At 44.2% G+C, this 23429-nt stretch overlaps 1 protein-coding gene across 1 annotated transcript in view; it reads right to left on the bottom strand.

Annotated features, from left to right (window-relative positions):
- Positions 1-23429, bottom strand: part of LOC121873875 (serine/threonine-protein kinase NIM1-like) — a gene marked incomplete in the record, with an annotated part of 86410 nt that overhangs the window by 2363 nt on the left and 60618 nt on the right. Inside the window, 6 exon segments of the mRNA XM_042377732.1 lie at positions 1068-1310; positions 2001-2087; positions 2279-2449; positions 3772-3928; positions 5021-5132; positions 16678-16851. Of these exon segments, the coding sequence (XP_042233666.1) occupies positions 1068-1310; positions 2001-2087; positions 2279-2449; positions 3772-3928; positions 5021-5132; positions 16678-16851 (944 nt within the window).

Raw genomic sequence — 23429 nt, 5'->3', positions numbered from 1 at the left:
GATCGGTCACGTCTCTGATTACTTTTCATTTATCTTCTTCAATGTCATTTTGTTTTGGCAAGGCACTGTACATTTACAAACATTCACATAATGATAACTGGCTGAGAGTCAGATAATTGAAAAATTTGGAAGTTTTGATGTAATACTTTATACACTGTCCAGTACAGTGAACCAGTAATATACACACACCAAAATTATAACAATATTTCAACAATACTGTACTGTACAGTCAAAGGAGTCCTCATTCTGTTTCTTGACCACAGTACATTTAATGGTAGTTGACAAGCCTGAATCCAACTGTTCCGACAATACGAGGAGGCGCGCACTGAATGGTTCACCATTCATGAGATGTTTTCACCACTTTTCTGGACATGACTTTTGTCTTTGACTGTACGACATAGTAAGTAGTAAATGTAAGTAATTTTGTTGATTACGCACTCAAATGCCCAACAAAATTTATATTTACCTGCCAGGGGTTAATAAAAAATTACATTTAGATATAAGAACCGGACAAGAGACCATGCAGCAATGAGAGTTGCCATCAACTAACTGGAACTAACCCAATCTAACTGAATCCCTATTACTAGTCTTCACGTCTGTCTACAGTGAACAAGCTTTGTATCTCAGAGTTTACAGTTCTGTAGCTCATTGTTGTACTTCTTTACAGAAATTGTGGTGAAGAACATAGGAAGATGATGGTGTTCAGCAAGCCAGTGTTAAGATCGTAGGTGCGTTTTGAAACTGTGTGAGGTTATAGTTTGAAATTTATATCTTTACTTTAACCTCTTCACCACTGATCGGCCTGTTAGCCACTTGGGCTGTTGGTCATGTCTCTGTTACACACGGTTGCCATGTACCGACTCCAGAATGTACGACCCTGTGCCAGTGCTGGTCAAGTCTGGTCTTTTATGTCTTTGCCATAAAATGTGGATTTTGTCTTTCCTTGAACTGTCTTGGTACAAATGCTCTATGATGCAAAACTCAAGTAAATCTGCAGCATCAGTTATCTCTACCTAAGGCTGTGGTTCTCTTATTTAAAGCTTAGTGTTAATGAGAGTCTACCATACCTCCACATCACTTGAATCTTCCGTTGAGAAGGTGGGTGCCAAGACATAAGTAGGTAGTGGTGTGGGTTGGGCAGGAGCTGTGGAGAGCCAGGTATGAACAGCAATGGTGTCAGTGCCTGGCCTCTCATTAGGGTCCTGCACCAGGAGCCGAGCAATGAGGTCTGATGCTGCAGGAGACACGTGCTCTGGGGTAATGAATGCCCCTGCAAGGATGTGTCGCTTCAACCCAGCCACTGTGTTTGCCTGTGAATAAATGCTACAATTACATCATGTTATTATAATAAACAACTATTTGAGTCCACTGAGCCCAGGTATATACTTGTGTGGGTAATACTCAAACCAAAGCATCAGCAGGGTGTTCAGTGGCAACTATTTGCCAATCTAGGCCACTAATAACATCAAGTAAAAATTTGAAAACAAATTGACCTTCACAACCTTCGCTATGCTGTGTGTTCCAAGTCAACATGTTAAAGTTAGGCTCAATATGTTACATAGGATAGTACAATACACTGATGAGTACAATACTGTATTCAGGTGAATATTGTTGAGTCCACTGCACCATGCTTGAGTACGATGATACTCTATTATTTATTTTAATTGTAATTCAGTAATATACTGTACTGTACTGTGCCTACTCTAGATGGTACTTATGCCTGCTGGGCCCCTTACACTCTACCACCTTTGTAATAGACTTACAGTACTGTACATCACTTACACATATTAAATCCCAATAGTTTGAGAGTTTCTTTGGAACACACATACAGTACATATATACAGTGTCTTTAATCATACATATGAATCTTGTGTGTGTGTGTGTGTGTGTGTGTGTATACATTAATCTTTTGAAGTATGGTATGAAGGACAGGTGACCTAGCATGAATGGAAAAATGGCTATAAAGGGTAGATGACCTGCTACAAAAGCAGTTGTCTTACCTTGAAAGGCATGTCAGCAGTTAAGACAAAGAACAGGAGGACCCCCAGGGCCCAGATATCCACTGCTGGACCCACGTACGACTCATCCTGTTCAAAGTAATTTAAGAATTAATCAAAATGCTGGAATGATGATGATTTTTAACTTATCCATATTCTGTGTGTTAATATAAAAGTAATATATACTGGATAGTAGCAAATGCAAGATTACATTTCCCAGGAGCTGACAGGAGGAGGGGCCTGCTTGTTGCTCACACACTGTCTCCAACACTCTCACCCACCTTGTATAGTTCAGGGGCAGCATAAGGTGGGGAGCCACAGAAGGTACTCAGCTGCTGCTGCAAGTCATTAACACGTGTGGAGAAGCCAAAGTCACCCAGCTTGACCTGACCTGGCCCAGCCAGGAAAACATTCTCTGCTTTGATGTCTCGGTGGATGATGGAGAGACCATGCTGTGGAGGTGATCACAAGAGGTCTGAGGTTATACTTTCTGGAATAAAGCTCATTTACTGCACAGTATTTGTAACAAAAATTAGGAAAAACATTACACTTTGAGAATACCATCAAGGATAAGCTGTTGTTTCCACTTCTTTTATGATTCAAATTAAACCAATTATTTCTGGTAATGTTATAATAATAAATAATTGAATTTCTGGTAGAAGTCAGCTGAGGTTTTAGGGATAAACTCGGGAAAACTTGTCTCATATTATGAACACAAACGGCTTAGAATGTACATAAATTCTGAAAAATACTGAGGTCAAATTATGTAATGGCGATTTGTCAAATGGGTCCCTGTCTAGTGAGCCTTAGTTCTTTTTTACACTTTATCCTTCTTGCAAATGATGGCTATTACAGTACCACGAAGTTCACTGAAGAAAACCAACGTACAGCACAGCCCCTAACCCAGAGTCATGTCAGGAGGTCACACAGTAAGATATAACAATTCCCTGAAACTCATCATCAAAAAGCAACGCTGCAGCCATTAATGCACAAGTTTGTTCGCACTTCAAGTGGGTTTATTGCCAAAGTCTACAATTTATAGCAAGTTAAAATGGAAATCACACTTGCACTTACATAAAATAAAATTTGTAGATCACAATTACGACGCTCTGGTGAGTTTATAATTATTTTTAGTTGAGCTGATTATATATTTCTGTGTAAAGATTTTAGTCACGTGAGCTGCCATGTAAAACAAAATCGGCCAGGTTAGAATTGTTAAAAAGAATACATTACACATCTTGATTTGTGAGACATAAGTAGACAGTCTAGAGAAAGAAACAGTGCCTCTATTTACCATTAAGTGTCCTGAATATTCCATCAATCAGAACACAAAACAAAAAATGCATGTTCATCAATACATAGAATCGAGGACAAAAGTCCGCTCCCCTTTGTGAACCCGAGTCAAGGGAATGATCCTCTCAACAACTTACCTACATTTGTGAATCTGTACCGATACTTTCTCTCTCTCTCACTGAGGCAGCTTAGTGGAACAGCAAACACAAATTGACTATATAACCGAGAATGACAGCTCACCAGGGTGAAAGTTCATCAAACTATTCCTGTTACCTGATATAAAATTACTACTACTGAACACGAAGTAACGAGACAGAAACAAGAAATATTGTACCTGCACCTACAAAAAGACTAAGTAAGTACACTGTAAGTAAGTAATTAAGTAAGTTGGAGTAACAGGCCTTGAACATGATGTAAACAATAAGGTTGGTTCTGTAATGAGCCCAGGGAGGCCTGGATGTAGGGAAGACTTCAGACTTACCAGGTAGGTGACGGCCGAGAGGACCTGGGTGAAGACCTTGGCCGAGTCGTTCTCCGGGAGGCGACCCTCGGCCGTGATGCGGTTAAAGAGTTCACCACCAGGAGCGAATTCCAACACCAGGTGGATCCTTGATAGAGTCTCCACAACCTCGAACAACCTATGGAGTGGAGGCATCAGTGTTAAATTATGGTGATGCATTCTGATGGTGCGTTAAATTATGGTGATGCATTCTGATGGTGCGTTAAATTATGGTGATGCATTCTGATGGTGCGTTAAATTATGGTGATGCTTCTGATGGTGCGTTAAATTAAGGTGATGCATTCTGATGGTGCGTTAAATTATGGTGATGCTTCTGATGGTGCGTTAAATGGTGCATTCTGATGAGTTAAATTATGGTGATGCATTCTGATGGTGTGTTAAATTAAGGTACAGCACATTCTGATGGTGCGTTAAATATGGTGATGCTTCTGATGGTGCGTTAAATTATGGTGATGCATTCTGATGGTGCATTAAATTAAGGTACAGGTAACACATTCTGATGGTGCATTAAATTGAGATAATGCATTCTGATGGTGTGTTAAATTATGGTGATGCATTCTGATGGTGCGTTAAATTAAGGTACAGGTAACACATTCTGATGGTGCATTAAATTGAGATAATGCATTCTGATGGTGTGTTAAATTATGGTGATGCATTCTGATGGTGCATTAAATTAAGGTACAGGTAACACATTCTGATGGTGCATTAAATAATGGTGATGCATTCTGATGGTGCATTAAATTAAGGTACAGGTAACACATTCTGATGGTGCATTAAATGATGGTGATGCATTCTGATGGTGCATTAAATTAAGGTACAGGTAACACATTCTGATGGTGCGTTAAATGATGGTGATGCATTCTGATGGTGCATTAAATTATGGTGATGCATTCTGATGGTGTGCTAAATTAAGGTACAGGTAACACATTCTGATGGTGCGTTAAATGATGGTGATGCATTCTGATGGTGCGTTAAATTATGGTGACATATTCTAATGGTGTGTTAAATTATGGTGAAGCTTCTGATGGTGCGTTAAATTATGGTGATGCATTCTGATGGTGCGTTAAATTAAGGTACAGGTAACACATTCTGATGGTGCGTTAAATGATGGTGATGCATTCTGATGGTGTGTCAAATTATGGTGATGCATTCTGATGGTGCGTTAAATTATGGTGACATTCTAATGGTGTGATATGGTTAATGGCGTGACCTTATAATGTTGGGGTGAGCGACGGCATCCATGTTGGAGATCTCCCTGGCCAACATCCTCTGTGTTTTCTGGTCCAGTTTGGCCTTGTCGATTACCTTCACCGCCACCTTGTCTGTGGAGAGGGACAGTGACGTATTAGTTGTCTGTGGAGAGGGACAGTGACGTATTAGTTGTCTGTGGAGAGGGACAGTGACGTATTAGTTGTCTGTGGAGAGGGACAGTGACGTATTAGTTGTCTGTGGAGAGGGACAGTGACGTATTAGTTGTCTGTGGAGAGGGACAGTGACGTATTAGTTGTCTGCGGAGAGGGACAGTGACGTATTAGTTGTCTGTGGAGAGGGACAGTGACGTATTAGTTGTCTGTGGAGAGGGACAGTGACGTATTAGTTGTCTGTGGAGAGGGACAGTGACGTATTAGTTGTCTGTGGAGAGGGACAGTGACGTATTAGTTGTCTGTGGAGAGGGACAGTGACGTATTAGTTGTCTGTGGAGAGGGACAGTGACGTATTAGTTGTCTGTGGAGAGGGACAGTGACGTATTAGTTGTCTGTGGAGAGGGACAGTGACGTATTAGTTGTCTGTGGAGAGGGACAGTGTCTGTTAGAAGGAAAGTGTCTGTGAGGAGGGACAGTGACTGCATTTTAAAAACACACAGGGTTCACCCGTGTACATGAAAGTAACACACACACACACACACACACACACACACACACACACACACACAAGGGATGACAACAGTGAGAAAGACATCAACTGGGATCCGGTTCTAAGCGACCCCCAACTTCCCGCTAAAAGTTAATTTTTTCCTAGGATCATCAAGAGTATTTTTTTAATCCTATCCAGCTAGAGGTATTTAAAAATTATATAACCAGTTCCTTTCCTATGCTGTCTATCTAAAATTTGTCTAATTTGTCTTCCAAAAACTTATCTAAATTGTCAACTTAAAAATTGTTTAACTTGTCTCCCTAAAACTTGGCGTTGTTTATCCTGGGAACAGAATCAAAGTGTTGCCAATCAAAGGTTATCCTGTCGGCCACCATGATACTCAACACGTACACAAGACTCCAGTACACACACACACGCACACACACACACACACACACACACACACATCTACTAAAGGTTTATTAACAGATAATAAACATGTTTTATATATATACTAATGGTTATTTATTGATATATCTAAGAAAAATAAAGATAAGCAAAAACTAAACCAGTGGTGAAGGTTGACTTATTGACACGATAACAGCTTTTAAATCCGGGTTTACTTCAACTCCGACCGTGTTATCGTGGACGCTACCTACCCACCACCCACCTACCAACCCCACTTACCTACCTACCCACCTATTCACCCACCAACCTACCCAGCTACCCACCCCCTCCCTGTCTGTCTGTCTGGTTCTAATTTACACTTCTGATTCTCTTTATTCTCTTCTCTTATCCTCTATTTCATTTTCTTTATCTCTCTTACCGTTTCATCGATTTCTCTCTCTCTCAAATTACCCTGAGTTAATCTGCTATAGACGTGCCATGATTACGTCCAACAGCCAATCACAATCGACTTACCCAGCCCGAGTTATATGTTTCGACCAATCAGAATAAACTCCCTCATTAATCAACCAATAGCATCACCGTCTCCAAGGGAAGATCTATGTTGTTATGGTTCCTTCGACCAATCAAATTATGACTGCTTCCTTATCCACCAATAGAAGATCAGTATTTGGCCAGAAAGATCCGCCTACCTGCTCTTAGTAGTAGTAGTAGTAGTAGTAGTAGTATGGAGGCTTAAGATAACTTGCCCTTACATCCATAACTTTATACTGAAATAGTGAACCTAGATATACCTGTACTGAACCCTGATAATCCTTGGATAAATCTAGATAATCCTGCATTGAACATGGATAATCCCAGACAGACAGACAGACAGACATTACACCTAGAGAGAACTTTATATGAACCTCACACATGGGTGGTTAGTCTCAAATTACGGGTTCTATTTCTGGCTCTGAGAGGAGGAGATGAAGCCCCACTCCACGCCCCTCACCTGTCTGTCTGTTCCCGCCAATCTTCCTCTCCCCTTCCTTATCTCCCCAATCCCCCCCACCCCTCCTCCTCCCTCTCTCTCTCTCTCTCTCTCTCTCTCTCTCCTCAAACTCAGAATGCTGATTAAAGTTTTTAAATAAATATTTTCTATTTATTCTAATATCTTATCCACGTGTTTTCTTTTTGAGAGAGAGTGTGTGTGTGTGTGTGTGTGTGTGTGTGTGTGTGTGTCAGCCAATGAGAATAAATGTGCTTACGTTCGCAGCCAATCAGCACCGCCGGGTCAGCCTCTTCTTGCTATTCTCTTACGTTAACATCATTCCTGTTTTCTGTTGTCGTGACTAGTTTACTGTGCACCCTCTACTCGAGACACAAGTGGGAAGTGTTACCAAACACGGCTGGTTAACTTCCTCCTGTACAAACACTGGACAATAATAGTACTGTATGCGTGTATGTCCACCCGTCCAGTGTCCACCATCACGGACGTCGATGAAGAGATTCAACATCGGATCAGATGTGCATCTCAAGCCTTTGGCAGACTCCGTACCCGTGTCTTCAGCTGTAGGAGGCTGAAATTATCTAAACAGTTGTACGTATATCGAGCAGCGGTCCTCCCCACCCTGCTATATGACAGTGAGACATGGGCCACATACAGGAGGCACCTCAAGGCACTTGACTTTCACCAACGTAGTCTACGTTCCATCCTCCGAGTTCGCTGGGAAGACAAGAAAACAAATGTCAGTATTCTTGCTGACACCAACTGTAGGAGCGTCGAGGCTACCATTATCCATGAACAACTACCTTAGACTGGCCATTTTTACCCCCATGGACGACAGTAGACTGCCAAAGCAGCTACTTTACAGTCACCTAACTAATAGTAAACGTAACGCTGGTGAGCAACTGAAAAGGTATAAGGATAGTCTTAAGACAAACCCGAAAAAGTGCAATCAAGCCCTCACCTGGAGACGACCACTCCACACCGTAACGCTTGGAGGAGCACCACACGAGGTGTCAATACTTTCGAGTTAGTCCGACTGCATACCGAGGCAGACAAACGCCAGCGCCAGAGAAGAAGCTGCCACCACCCTCCGCACCTGGTAGTAGCCCTCCACACTTGCAACATCTGTGAACAACACTGCCGGTCCCGTATCGGCCTCTTTAGTCACCTCAGAACTCACCAATGAAGGTGACATCCCTAATAACTCACATCATTGTACTATAGCTGGATGATCGTCATACTTGATTCTGAGTTACAGCAAAGTAGTAATAGTAGTATATAAATAAATGGTAATGACGTGGGGTGAGAAAATAGAAGACTAAACAAGTTACACATCAGCGGCACGAAGGTTGAGAGGTTTCCTTGGTCCTGTTTCTGTCTGGCTTCATGACTTGTACTGCTGAGAGCGGTGTTACGTGGCCTTGTTTATGTGAGAGGCCATTTTGTGTACATGTATGGTGCTGTAAACTATGTGGTCAACTCACTTTAACACTTAAGCTGCCTGGCCACACACGCACACACTTGAAATGGTGTCAGTCAAGGAACTACTAACGAGGACAAGAACGAGGAGGACATCGAGGACGAGGGCGAGGACGAGAACGAGAACTAGAGCGAGAACGAGGAACTAGAGCGAGAACGAACTAGAGCGAGAACGAGAACTATAGCGAGAACGAGGAACTAGAACGAGGAACGAGAACTAGAGCAAGAACTAGACCTATAGCGAGAACGAGAACTAGCGAGAACGAGAACTATAGCGAGAACGTGGACAAAGAGGCCCCTTGTCTTCCTCCTCCCCTCCTCACCACCATTCTAACCCCCGTCTGCCCCACCCCGTCCTCCCCTCCTCACCACCATTCTTAACTCTTGCCCCCACCCCACCCGTCTCCTCCCCCTTAACCCCATCTGCCCCCACCCCCCACCCCGTCTCCTCCCCCTTAACCCCCATCTGCCCCCCACCACCCCGTCTCCTCCCCCTTAACCCCGTCTGCCCCACACCCCACCCCGTCTCCTCCCCTTAACCCCATCTGCCCCACCCACCCCGTCTCCTCCCCCCTCCTCCTCTCCACAGTATTCCTCCCTGGGTGTTCTTATTATCCCCGAGGCTGTAGAAGATGTATTGTGTTGGCCCTTCATCTGGTGGGTCTGAGGCTCACTAATGAGACTCTCTAGAATGGTGAGCCTCTCTCTCTCTCTCTCTCTCTCTCTCTCTCTCTCTCTCTCTCTCTCTCTCCACACTTGTTGTTCTCTGTATGTGAACCTGTGGCTGTTTAAGTGAAAGACGTACACACACACACACACACACACACACACACACACACACACACACACACACACACCATTCCCAGAGTAAAATACACAGCTCACCATTCACTATATCACCCTGTTGCCATATCTATGTCTCACCCTGTTGCCATATCTACATCACCTTTGCATATCTATATCACCCTGTTGCCATATCTACATCACCCTGTTGCCATATCTACATCCCCCTGTTGCCATATCTATATCACCCTGTTGCCATATCTACATCACCCTGTTGCCATATCTACATCACTGTTGCCATATCCATCATACCCTGTTGCATATCTACACCACCCTGTTGCCATATCTACATCACCCTGTTGCCATATCTACATCACCCTGTTGCCATATCTATTCATCACCCTGTTGCCATATCTACATCACCCTGTTGCCATATCTACATCACCCTGTTGCCCATATCTGCATCATCATCACCCTGTTGCCATATCTACATCACCCTGTTGCCATATCTGTCATCATCACCCTGTTGCCATATCTACATCACCCTGTTGCCATATCTACATCACCCTGTTGCCCATATCTACATCACCCTGTTGCCATATCTACATCACCCTATTGCCATATCTACATCACCCTGTGCCATATCTACCACCCTGTCGCCATATCTACATCACCCTGTTGCCATATCTACATCACCCTGTTGCCATATCTGTCGTCATCACCCCTGTTGCCATATCTACATCACCCTGTTGCCATATCTACATCACCCTGTTGCCATATCTGTCGTCATCACCCTGTTGCCATATCTACATCACCCTGTTGCCATATCTGTCATCATCACCCTGTTGCCATATCTACATCACCCTGTTGCCATATCTACATCACCCTGTTGCCATATCTACATCACCCTGTTACCATATCTACATCACCCTGTTGCCATATCTACATCACCCTGTTGCCATATCTACATCACCCTGTTGCCATATCTATATCTCACCTGTTGCCATATCTACATCACCCTGTTGCCATATCTACATCACCTGTTGCCATATCTACATCACCCTGTTGCCATATCTATATCTCTCCCTGTTGCCATATCTACACCTGTTGCCATATCTATGTCTCACCCTGTTGCCATATCTACATCACCCTGTTGCCATATATATATATCACCCTGTTGCCATATCTACATCACCCTGTTGCCATATCTGTCATCATCCTGTTGCCATATCTACATCACCCTGTTGTCATATCTGTCTCATCACCATGTTGCCATATCTACATACCCTGTTGCCATATCTATATCACCCTGTTGTCATATCTACATCACCCTGTTGCCATATCTGTCTCATCACCATGTTGCCATATCTACATCACCCTGTTGCCATATCTCACATCACCATGTTGCCATATCTACATCACCCTGTTGTCATATCTACATCACCCTAGTTGCCATATCTGTCGTCATCACCATGTTGCCCATATCTATATCACCCTGTGCCATATCTGTCTATCACCCTGTTGCCATATCTGTCTTATCACCCTGTTGCCATATCTACATCACCCTGTTCCATATCTGTCGTCATCACCATGTTGCCATATCTACATCACCCTGTTGTCATATCTATAATCCCTGTTGCCATATCTGTCGTCATCACCATGTTGCCATATCACATCACCCTGTTTCATATCTACATCACCCTGTTGCCATATCTGTCGTCATCACCATGTTGCCATATCTATATCACCTGTCCCCCTGTCTTATCACCCTGTTGCCATATCTGTCTTATCACCCTGTTGCCTATCTACATCACCCTGTTGCCATATCTGTCGTCCACCCTGTTGCCATATCTATATCACCCTGTGCCACATCTGTCGTTATCACCCTGTTGCCATATCTGTCGTTCATCACCCTGTTGCCATATCTACATCACCCTGTTGCCATATCTTTCGTCATCACCATGTTGCCATATCTATATCACCCTGTTGCCATATCTGTCGTCATCACCCTGTTGCCATATCTACACCACCCTGTTGCCATATCTACATCACCCTGTTGCCATATCATCACCTGTTGCCATATCTACATCACCCTGTTGCCATATCTGTCATCATCACCATGTTGCCATATCTATATCACCCTGTTGCCATATCTACATCACCCTGTTGCCATATCTATATCACCCTTTTGCCATATCTGTCATCATCACCCTGTTGCCATATCTGTCGTCATCACCCTGTTGCCATATCTGTCGTCATCACCTGTTGCCATATCTACACCAACCTGTTGCCATATCTATATCACCCTGTTGCCATATCTACATCACCCTGTTGCCATATCTACATCACCCTGTTGCCATATCTACATCACCTGTTGCCATCTACATCACCTGTTGCCATATCTAAATCACCCTGTTGTCATATCTACATCACTTACATATCTACATCACCCTGTTGCCATATCTACATCACCCTGTTGCCATATCTACATCACCCTGTTGCCATATCTACATCACACCCTGTGCCATATCTACATCACCCTGTTACCATATCTACATCACCCTGTTGCCATATCTACATCACCCTGTTGCCATATCTACATCACCCTGTTGCCATATCTATATCACCTGTTGCCATATCTACATCACCCTGTTACCCATCACATCACCCTGTTGCCATATCTACATCACCCTGTTGCCATATCTACATCACCCTGTTGCCATATCTACATCACCTGTTGCCATATCTACATCACCCTGTTGCCATATCTACATCACCCTGTTGCCATATCTACATCACCCTGTTGCCATATCTACATCACCCTATTTGCCATATCTACATCACCCTGTTGCCATATCTACATCACCCTATTTGCCATATCTACATCACCCTGTTGCCATATCTACATCACCCTGTTGCCATATCTACATCACCCTGTTGCCATATCTACATCACCCTGTTGCCATATCTACATCACCCTGTTGCCATATCTACATCACCCTGTTGCCATATCTACATCACCTGTTGCCATACCTCATCACCCTGTTCCATATCTACATCACCCTGTTGCCATATCTACATCACCCTGTTGCCATATCTACATCACCCTACTGCCATATCTACATCACCCTGTTGCCATATCTACATCACCCTTGGACGACAATTAAACACGAGAACTATAGAGACACTCCACCATCTTGAAGGGGGATGGTGGGGGTGTGTGGGGGTGTAGGAGGGTTAGGGGTTGGTGGGGGTGTGTGGTGGGTTATAAGGGGTGGTTGTGGTGTATGGGGGTTAGGGGTTAGTGGTGATGATGGTGATAGTAGTGATGATAATCTGCACTCGATACCAAACACACCAACATGTTAAATATTCTCTCTCTCTCTCTCTCTCTCTCTCTCTCTCTCTCTCATACATACACACACAGACAGTCACGTCCACCACACACACAACAACACTCACATAAAGATGAACGTGCGATGAGCCACGTCTTCACAAGCCTAACCTAACCTAACACTAACCTAACCTAACACTAACCTAGCCTAACACTAACCTAGCCCTAACCAGACACCACCTAACCTAACCCCTAACAAAAACTAACAACCTCAAAAAACCACAACAAACAACACTAACTTAACCTAACCCAAAACTAATTTAACCTAACCAAACACTAACCCAACCCAACCAACACTAACCTTCAACCAAAACTAACAACCTAACCAAGCACTAACCCAACCTAACCCAAAACTAACCAACCTAACCAACAACTACCTAACCTAACCAAAAACTAACTTAACCTAACCCCAAAATAACCCAACCCTGGCAAGCACTACCAACACAACCAACAACTAACCTAACCTAACCAAAAACTAACAACCTAACCAAAAACTAACCCAACCTAACCAAGCACTAGCAACCTAACCCAAAACTAAATTAACCTAACCAACAACTAACCTAACCAACAACTAACCCAACCTACAAACACTAGCCAACCTAACCCGAAACACTGCAACCTAACCCAAGCACTAACCAACCTGGCAAGAAACTAACCAACCCTGGCAAACACTAACCAACAACCCCCCCCCCCACTAGCCTAACCTGACAGCACTCAACCCACACCCCACACCCCAGGCACTCACCCACCCACCCACCCACCTGCAGCCTAGCAGCACAACCAGCCCCCCACCCCACCCCCCCCCCCCCCCCCCACCCCCCCACCCCCACCCCCACCCCCCCACCCACCCCCCCCCCCCCCACCCACCCCCAACCACACAACACCACCACCACCAACCTACTACCCAACCTAACCTAACCAACCAAGCACTAACCTAACCTACCAAACACTAACAACCTAACCAACAACTAACCTAACAAAACACTAGCAACCTAACCAAACACTAACATAACCTAACCAAACTAACCAACCTAGCCAACAACTAACCTAACAAAACACTAACCCTAACCTAACCAAACTAGCTTAACCTAACCAAACACTAACCAACACAATCAAGCACTAACCCCTGCTAAAACTAACTTAACCTAACCAAAAACTAACCAACACAACCAAGCCCTAACCAACCAAGCACTAACCAACCAAAACTGCCAAAAACTAACTAACACCAGGCACTAAACCTAACCAAGCCTAACCTAACCAAAAACCCAACAACCTACTAAAAACTAACCTAACCTAACCACATAACCCTAGCAAACCTAACTAACCTAACCTAACTCAACCAAAAACTAACTTAACCTAACCAAACCTTAACCTAACCTACCCTTTATATATCATTAGGATATTTAATCAACAGGTAAAATAAGCTTAAGGGGAGGGGGGGAGGAGAGGAGGAGGAGGGAGGAGGAGGAGGTGAGGGGGAGGCTTAATCTCAGGTAAATCATTAGTCTACTGAGATTAATAGACATAAGGACTGCGGCAGGTTGGGTTGGGTTGGGTTAGATTGAGTTAGATTTGGATTAGGATAGAATAGGTTTAGGTTAGGTTTGGGATGAGAATGGTTAATCGTTAGGTTAGAGGGTTGGGACAGGAGTGGTTTAATCGTTAGGTTAGGGTGGTTTAATCGTTAGGTTAGGGAGGTTTAATCGTATGGTTAAGTTAGGTTAGGGTGGTTTAATCGTTAGGTTAAGTTAGGTTAGGGTGGTTTAATCGTTAGGTTAAGTTAGGTTAGGGTGGTTTAATCGTTAGGTTAAGTTAGGTTAGGGTGGTTTAATCGTTAGGTTAAGTTAGGTTAGGGTGGTTTAATCGTTAGGTGAAATAAGCTGGGGCGATGATTCTTCAGGTGATCCACAAGTTATTATGGAAATATTTCTTTAACAGGTGGACACAGACATCAAGGGGGAGAGAGAGAGAGAGAGAGAGAGAGAGGCCACAGGGTAACCAGCAGCCGCCGCCCTCGTGAGCCGCCAGACCTCCAACACAAACAGACCCTTTACGTCACATCCCCGCTGTTTACATTCTGACGTCACAGTGATGACGTCAAGCGGGCACAAAGGGGGGGGGGGAACTGTCCGAGTGAGAGTATGCAATATTCCACACGTTAACTGTTGCCTATATCTTCACTACCTAGAGCTAACTGAACAGCAGATACACGTAAGAAAATGCAGCCAGTCTCCCAGTGAATCAACACACACACACCGGCAACAGTCCATAAAGAAGGGCTTAAGTCTCTAGTCATTACAGAGATAAACAACGTCACTTACACACCTGTCCTAATTAACCTGTCCTAATGTAAATAAACTATTACGTCATCAACCAGATAAACAGTGGAGAAAAAATACTACTACTAATACCCTAATTTTGTGTTATCCTCTGTAAATAATTAAACACGAGCCAATCAAATTAAATCGAATAATCTAAAACAATCAAAAAAGTAAAATGTTAACAGGAATAAATTAATGTAAAAAAATACTCGTTAGAAAGTTAGTTCCAATGTTGAAGAAAATCAGTCGAGTCGTTTTTCGTAATAACAATAGAAGAAAAGTTCACTAAATGACCATCAGGGGCTATATCTCTCTATAACACTACACTACTACATAAAGTGAACTACAAACACCAAACCGAATATAAATTAATAAGTTTACGAAAAATATATTGTAAAAGAGAAACATTTAACCCATTTTATGATATTTTCTTTTATGACTGAGGCAACTATTAATACGACTACTACTACTATTACTACTACTACTTCTACTATTACTACTACTACTAATACTAATAATAATAATAATGAAGTGTGGAAATATCGTCTACACATAAGATGATTCGAAAAACCTTAAATAATAATAATAATAATAATAATAAAAATAATAATAATAATAATAATAATAATAATAATAATAACAATAATAATAATAATAATAAAAATAATAATAATAATAATAATAATAATAATAATAATAATAATAATAATAATAATAATAATAATAAAAATAATAAAAATAATAATAATCTTCAAAATATTCCTTGCAATTCGTCAACCCAGAACACTCGTACATCACATTAGTACTGGACTCAGAAACATGTACTACCTGCTGTACATTTTATCACCCAGGAACCTTTGACTCGCCCATAATGAAGAAAATAGCCTACCCAACCCTCCTCCACATCACAAATAGCGGGGGGGGGGGGAGAAAAACAAATGCTGGCTAGTTCCATAAATGACCACCACCAGGAGGGTTAACAGTCGTCGATAATGTAAATAAAAATACCATGGTTTTATTGTAACTTCTTATAAGTGATATAGTAAATTCTAGATCAAATGAAAATAAATTATGAAATATCGAAACGTTATGGTAAAATTCAATTAGATGTTGTATATACAGAATATTTATATATAGGCCTGTATCCTCCCTCCCTCCCTCTCTCGCTGCCACTGCTACCACCTGATGTAAGTGTATTGATCGTCGCTGGCCGCCAAGATCAACAAGTGATGACCTTCAGTATGACAAACGACCCATCCAGGGGGAAAAATAATGACCTCTGGGACACAATAAAGGTGAGTAAGTGTCGGTCAATGGTGCATTTACTGCCGGGGTGATCATACGTCTGGCAGCAGCAGCAGCAAGAAGCAATCACAAGGGAATAGTTCTCTCTCGCGCGGGTCAATCGGATCACCTCAATCGACCTCTCCAGCTAACGCACACTCACTCAATCGACCTCTCAAGCTGACGCACACTCACTCAATCGACCTCTCAAGCTGACGCACACTTACTCAATCGACCTCTCAAGCTGACGCACACTCACTCAATCGACCTCTCAAACTGACGCACACTCACTCTATCGACCTCTCCAGCTAACCCACACTCACTCAATCGACCTCTCAAGCTAACATAACACTCACCTCGGGTCAGCTGATGGAAGGCAAGACGCACGGTGGAGAAGTTGCCTTGACCCAGCTCGCCCCTGAAGCGATAGAAGCCGACCCGACGACCCAACGTGACCTCCTTGAGCCATCGTTGATCATGGTGCAGCCCGTACAGCACCCGTTCATAGGGGGTCCGCTCATCCTCCTCACCTGTGGGGCGACACAGCTTACCTGGTCAGTATATGGAGCGGTACAGGTGGGTGGGTGGGGTGGGTGGGTAGGTGGATGGGTTGGGTAGTGAGTTAGTTAGTTAGTTAGCTAGAACATAAGATAATAAGGAGTCTGCAATAGGCTGGTTGGCCTGTGCATGGCAGCTCCTGTCGAGAGTTACTACCACTCTCTATCATCCATGAATATATCTAGCCTCCTTTTAAAACTTTCCAGCGTTCCAGCACTTACTACAAAGTTGCTAAGCTTGTTCCACTCGTCCACCACCCTATTTGTGAACCAATTCCTTCCTATCTCCCTCCTAAACCTAAACTTATCCAACTTAAATCCGTTGTTCCGAGTCCTATCCTGCTCGGATATTATAAGAACTTTATCTATATCACCTTTATTGATTCCTTTCACCCACTTAAATACTTCTATCATATCTCCCCGCACTCTTCGTCTTTCTAGGGAATGCAAGTTTAGTTTCTTTAACCTATCCTGATATGAAAGGTTTCTAAGTCCCGGAAACATTTTCGTCATTCTTCGCTGCACCGACTCTAGTGAATTGATATCCATTCTATAATAAGTGCACCAGAACTGAACCGCATAATCGAGGTGTGGCCTAACTAGCGCAAGATATAGTTGCAATAAGACCTCTGCACTCTTATTACTTACACTTCTAGATATAAAACCCAATACTCTGTTTGCCTTATTTCGAACATTAACGCACTGTTTTCTAGGCCGTAGGTCCAGGCTTACAAGGTAGGTAGGTAGGTAGATAGGTAGGTAGGTAGGTAGGTAGGTAGGTAGGTAGGTAGGTAGGTAGGTAGGTAGGTAGGTAGGTAGGTAGATAGATAGGTAGGTAGGTAGGTAGGTAGGTAGGTAGATAGGTAAGGTAGGTAGGTAGGTAGGTATGAAGAACAAAGGTCATTCATTATGTAGGTTCGGTACACGACAGGTTCATTATCTGAGACCTGATACAGGACGCCAGGTCATTATTTAGGCCAGGTCACGCAAAGGTCACAGGTCATATCAGGTCATTATCTGAGGCCTCACAGGTAAAACACAGGTCATATCAGGTCATTATCTGAGGCCTCACAGGTAAAACACAGGTCATATCAGGTCATTATCTGAGGCCTCACAGGTAAAACACAGGTCATATCAGGTTAGGTTGGGTTTGATATGCCCATTCTCTCTCACCCCACCTCTCTCTCTCTCTTTCTCTTTCTTTCTATCTCACCCCTTCTCGCTCACTCTCTCTCTCTCTTACCTCTCAACCACCCCTTTCTCTCTCTTTCACCCCCTCACCCCTCACCCCCCTGGGCACTGTACTTCACCCCTGAATTACCGTCATTACAGTAATCACCACCAGGACGGGTCACGAGAGGTCAAACTGCGTCATAAATGCCATGGATTTAACGATAACTGTACATCACCTGAAGATTAGCCCTCCTAGTTTATTCTACCTGAAGATTAGCCCTCCTAGTTTATTCTACCTGAAGATTAGCCCTCCTAGTTTATTCCACCTGAAGATTAGCCCTCCTAGTTTATTCCACCTGAATTAGCCCTCCTAGTTTATTCCTGAAGATTAGCCCTCCTGGTTTATTCACTGAAGATTAGCCTCTAGTTTATTCCACCTGAATTAGCCCTCCTAGTTTATTCCACACACCTGAAATTGGCCTCCTGGTTTTATTCCACCTGAAGGTGCTCCTAGTTTATTCTACCTGAAGAATTAGCCCTCTAGTTTATTTCAATTTAGCCTCCTAGTTTGTTCCCACCTGAAGATTAGCCCTCCTAGTTTATTCCACACCTGAAGATTAGCCCTCCCTAGTTTATTCCACATGAAGATTAACCCTCCTAGTTTGTACCTGAGATTAGCCCTCCTAGTTTTATTCACCTGAAGATTAGCCCTCCTAGTTTATTCCTGAAGATTAGCTCTAGTTTATTTACCTGAGATTGGCCTCCTAGTTTATTCCACCTGAAGATTAGCCCTCCTAGTTTATTCTACCTGAAGATTAGCCCTCCTAGTTTATTCTACCTGAAGATTAGCCCTCCTAGTTTATTCTACCTGAAGATTAGCCCTCCTAGTTTATTTCACCTGAAGATTAGCCCTCCTAGTTTATTCCACCTGAAGATTAGCCCTCCTAGTTTATTCCACCTGAAGATTAGCCCTCCTAGTTTATTCTACCTGAAGATTAGCCCTCCTAGTTTATTCTACCTGAAGATTAGCCCTCCTAGTTTATTCCACCTGAAGATTTATCACCCAAATGCTCACTTAACCTAACCTAACCAAACGCCAACCATACCTAACCTAACCTAACCTCCAATGTAGTATTAAGATGTTGTTAAATCATCAGGTAAATTAAACTGCCGGAGAAAGGGGGAGGGGGGTGGGGGGAGGAAGAGGGGGTGTTAATCGTCATGTAATTCCAGTCTTGAAACTAGGTGAGCAGGCATTGTTCACTCCGTGGATTAAATGACACTCACAGAGAGAGAGAGAGAAAAAACCACCCTCACACGCGACAATTATATCTCAGACAGGTCAGGAAAGGTCAGAGGTAATATAAGGTCGAGAGATTTAAGAATGAGTCAGATACAAGGCCTTGGATGGACGGGTTTATTCAGTGGGTTTTAAGATGCCAGTTCACGGGTTCGATGTGATGTGATGTGTGTGTGTGTGTGTGTGTGTGTGTGTGTGTGTGTGTGTGTGTGTAAACAAATTAGTGGTGTAATGACAACTCAGAAGTGACTCGTAAAACATGTACACACATAACCAGTTGAGTTGGAGAGATGTTTATCACACACACACACACACACACACACACACACACCACCCTCGTCATCGCCACCTCCTACAGCCCCCCACCCACCTCGCGCAGTCCTCCACTACAACAAAATTCAGCCCACAAGAGCCCGCACCGATAGATATAAGAACAGCACCATCCCATCTATTGTTAAAATAATAAACAACTCCTGATTTATGTACTGTACAGCCCTGTAAATGTATGCAACACATATTATATCATTATGTCTAAATCTCATGCAAGTCTGTATATTTTCAGCCACCGGCTGCAACTCTATTAATAAACCGTTTATTATTATTATTATTATTACACACACACACTCTGTCTCTCTCTCTCTCTCTCTCTCTCTCTCTCTCTCACACCTACATTCTCTAACTCACTCTCTACTCTCTCTCCCCTCTCTCTCTCTCTCCACACTCACTCTCTCACTCTCACTCTCTCACACTCTCTCTCACTCTCTCTCACACTCTCTCTCTCTCTCTCTCTCACTCTCACTCTCTCTCTCTCTCTCTCTCCTCTCCCTACACCTCTCTCTCTCTCTCTCTCCCTCTCTCTCTCTCCTCCTCACACTCTCTCTCTCTCTCACTCCCTACACACTCTCTCTCTCTCTCTCTCCTACCTCCTCTCTCTCTCTCTCTCCCTCCCCTCTCTCTCTCTCTCTCCTCTCACTCTCTCTCTCTCTCTCTCTCCTCACTCTCTCTCTCTCTCTCTCACTCCTCTACACCTCTCTCTCTCACCACACACAACTCACACTCCTCTCTCTCTCTCCTCTCTCTCTCTCTCTCTCTCTCTCTCTCTCTCTCTCTCTCCACACTCACTCCCACTCTCCCTGCCTCTAACTCCTACACACTCTCTCTCACACACACACACACACTCCTCCTCTCTCTCTCTCTCTCTCTCTCTCTCTCTCTCACTCACTCCTCACACCTCTACTCTCTCTCACACACACACACACTCTGTCTCTCTCTCCCTCTCTCACACACACTCTGTCTCTCTCCTCCACTCACACACTCACCCACACACACTCTCACACACTCATCCCACACTCTCCTCTCCCACACACTCCCCCCACTCTCTCTCTCCACACCCCACACCCTCTCTCTCCACACACTCACCCCACACACTCTCTCCCTCTCTCTCCCTCCCTCTCACACTCCCCCACCACTCTCTCACACTCCCCACCCCCTCTCCCTCTCACACACTCACCCCACTCTCCCCTCACACACTCACCCCCCACTCTCCCTCTCCCACACCTCCCACCCCACCACCTCTCCCTCTCACACACTCACCACACTCACACTCCTCACACACTCTCACACTACACACACTCTCCCCTCTCACACACACTCCCACCCCACACTCACCCACACACTCCTCTCCCCTCTCACACACTCTCTCACACACACTCACCCACACACTCTCCCTCTCACCCACACACTCTCCCCTCTCCCACACACACTCACCCCACTCTCCCTCTCCACACCTCCCCTCTCACACACCCCCTCTCCCTCTCACACTCACCCACACTCTCCCTCTCACACACTCTCCCCACACTCTCCCTCTCACCCACACCTCTCCCTCTCACACACTCACCCCACACTCTCTCTCTCTCTCTCTCACACACCCTCTCTCTCACTCACCCCTCCCTCTCTCCCACCCCACACTCTCCCTCTCACACTCACCCCACCCCACACACTCTCCCTCTCACACACTCACCCACACACTCTCCCCTCCTCACACACTCTCCCACACACTCTCTCACTCCTACACCCCACACACCCCTCCCTCTCACACACCCCTCTCTCTACTCCACCCTCACCCACACACTCTCTCTCACACTCTCTCACACACTCACCCACACACTCTCCCTCCTCACACTCACCCACACACTCTCCCTCTCACACACTCACCCACACACCTCTCACACAATCACCCACACACTCCCTCTCACACACTCACCCACACACTCTCCCTCTCACACACCCCCTCCCCACCCCACACCCCTCTCACCCACACACTCTCTCACACCTCTCACACACTCACCCACACACTTCTCTCACACACTCACCCACACACTCTCTCACACACTCTGCCCTCTCTCTCACACACTCACCCACACACTCTTCACACACTCTCCCCAAAAGTCTCGTGCCAACTTTGAACACTTTTATCTGGTGACCGATCTTAAAATAGCAATAACAACACTGATACACAACACAATATTAGGAATTTCCGCGCTGTTCATGTGGAGGAGTCACCCGGGCGCCATATTGGTGGCTAAAACGACCTAAACAACAACAACCACCCCCCGCCCACAGCCGCCCCCGGACCAGAATTCATATATAGTCGTGGGTTAGGTTAGTACATAAGAATGGAGGAAACTGCAGCGGGCCATACTAGGCAGTCTCATTTACACCCAACCCCTATCGCTCATATATCCATCCAACCTATATTTGAAGCTGTCCAGCGTATTCGAGTTAATGATGAGGTTTTTGGTAACCTGTTCCACTCGTCCACTAAACTATTTCCAGACCAATGTTTACCTATTTCCCGCCTAAATCTAAATTATTCTAATTTAAAACCATTGCTACGAGTTCGCTCATGGTTGGATAGTTTGATCACCTTTGTTCAGCCCTGACTTCCATTTATACACCTCTATCATATCGCCCCTCACTCTACGTCTCTCGAGGGATTAGTCTTGTCATTCTCCTCTGAATTCTTTCTAAAGATTCTATGTCCATTCTGTAATACGGTGACCAGAATTGAACAGCGTAATCCAAGTGAGGTCTCACAAGCGCAAGATATAGTTTTAGGATGGCCCTGCTAGTCTTGTAACTAATACCCTTGTATGAACCCAAGTACTTTAATAGCCTTGTTTCGAGCAAATACACAATACTGTTGGCTTAAGATTCCTACTTATCATTACTCCTAAATCTTTCTCACAGTCGGATTTCTCTATAACAACGTTGGGTTATCGGTTAAAGGGTCATGATAGGTCACAAACATCGGGGAGAAGATTGTACACAGGGTCAGGGTGATGTCAGCTAAGGTCAGTAGATGCCAGAGAAGATCAGAAGAGGGGACCGTTGTAGAAAGGTACCGTTCTTGCTCTCGCAAGCGAGATGTCACGGTTCGATTCGGCCGGTGGAAGTTGTTTGGACACACTTCTCCCCCATTAGTCCCTGTTCACCTAGCAGTGCTAGTAGGAACCTGTTGTAAGTCGAAAGTTGCGAATTCGTATTCAGGACAAGTTGTTGGAGCTTCCAATAACTTGATGACACAAGCCACTGACTCTTCAGGCTTCTACGCCCTTAACTCATGAGACATAAAGGCAAGCATGAACTTAGCATGCTTCCCTGGTGGGCGCTGTAAACGCTTCTGCGCTTCACCTTACACAAGGATGTAGGGGAGTGCCCAATAAATAAAAGAAAAATGTTAAGAAAGGTCAGGACACGTCACGGAAGGTTAGAAATATGTCAGAGAAAATCAGGAGACGTCAGCAAAGGTCTTGAGTGTCCAGCAAATGTCAGGAGATCTCAAGAGGAAGTCAGGACAAGGTCAAGAATTGCTCACGAGAGATCAAGAGGACACTCAGGTGAAAGGAAGAGAGTTGAGGGAGGTCACATAAGAGGTCACCAGAAGGTCCAATATTTTTTACTATCCTTTTTTTACTCTACTACTACTACTACTACTACTACTACTACTACTACTATAAACTACTACTACTACTACGACTATAAATTACTTTTATGGCCTCCATCTCATAGCCATACT

This window comes from Homarus americanus, unplaced genomic scaffold, assembly GCF_018991925.1.
Source record: "Homarus americanus isolate GMGI-L3 unplaced genomic scaffold, GMGI_Hamer_2.0 scaffold55640, whole genome shotgun sequence".
NCBI lineage: Eukaryota > Metazoa > Arthropoda > Malacostraca > Decapoda > Nephropidae > Homarus > Homarus americanus.
This window is presented reverse-complemented; position numbering and strand designations above follow the sequence as displayed.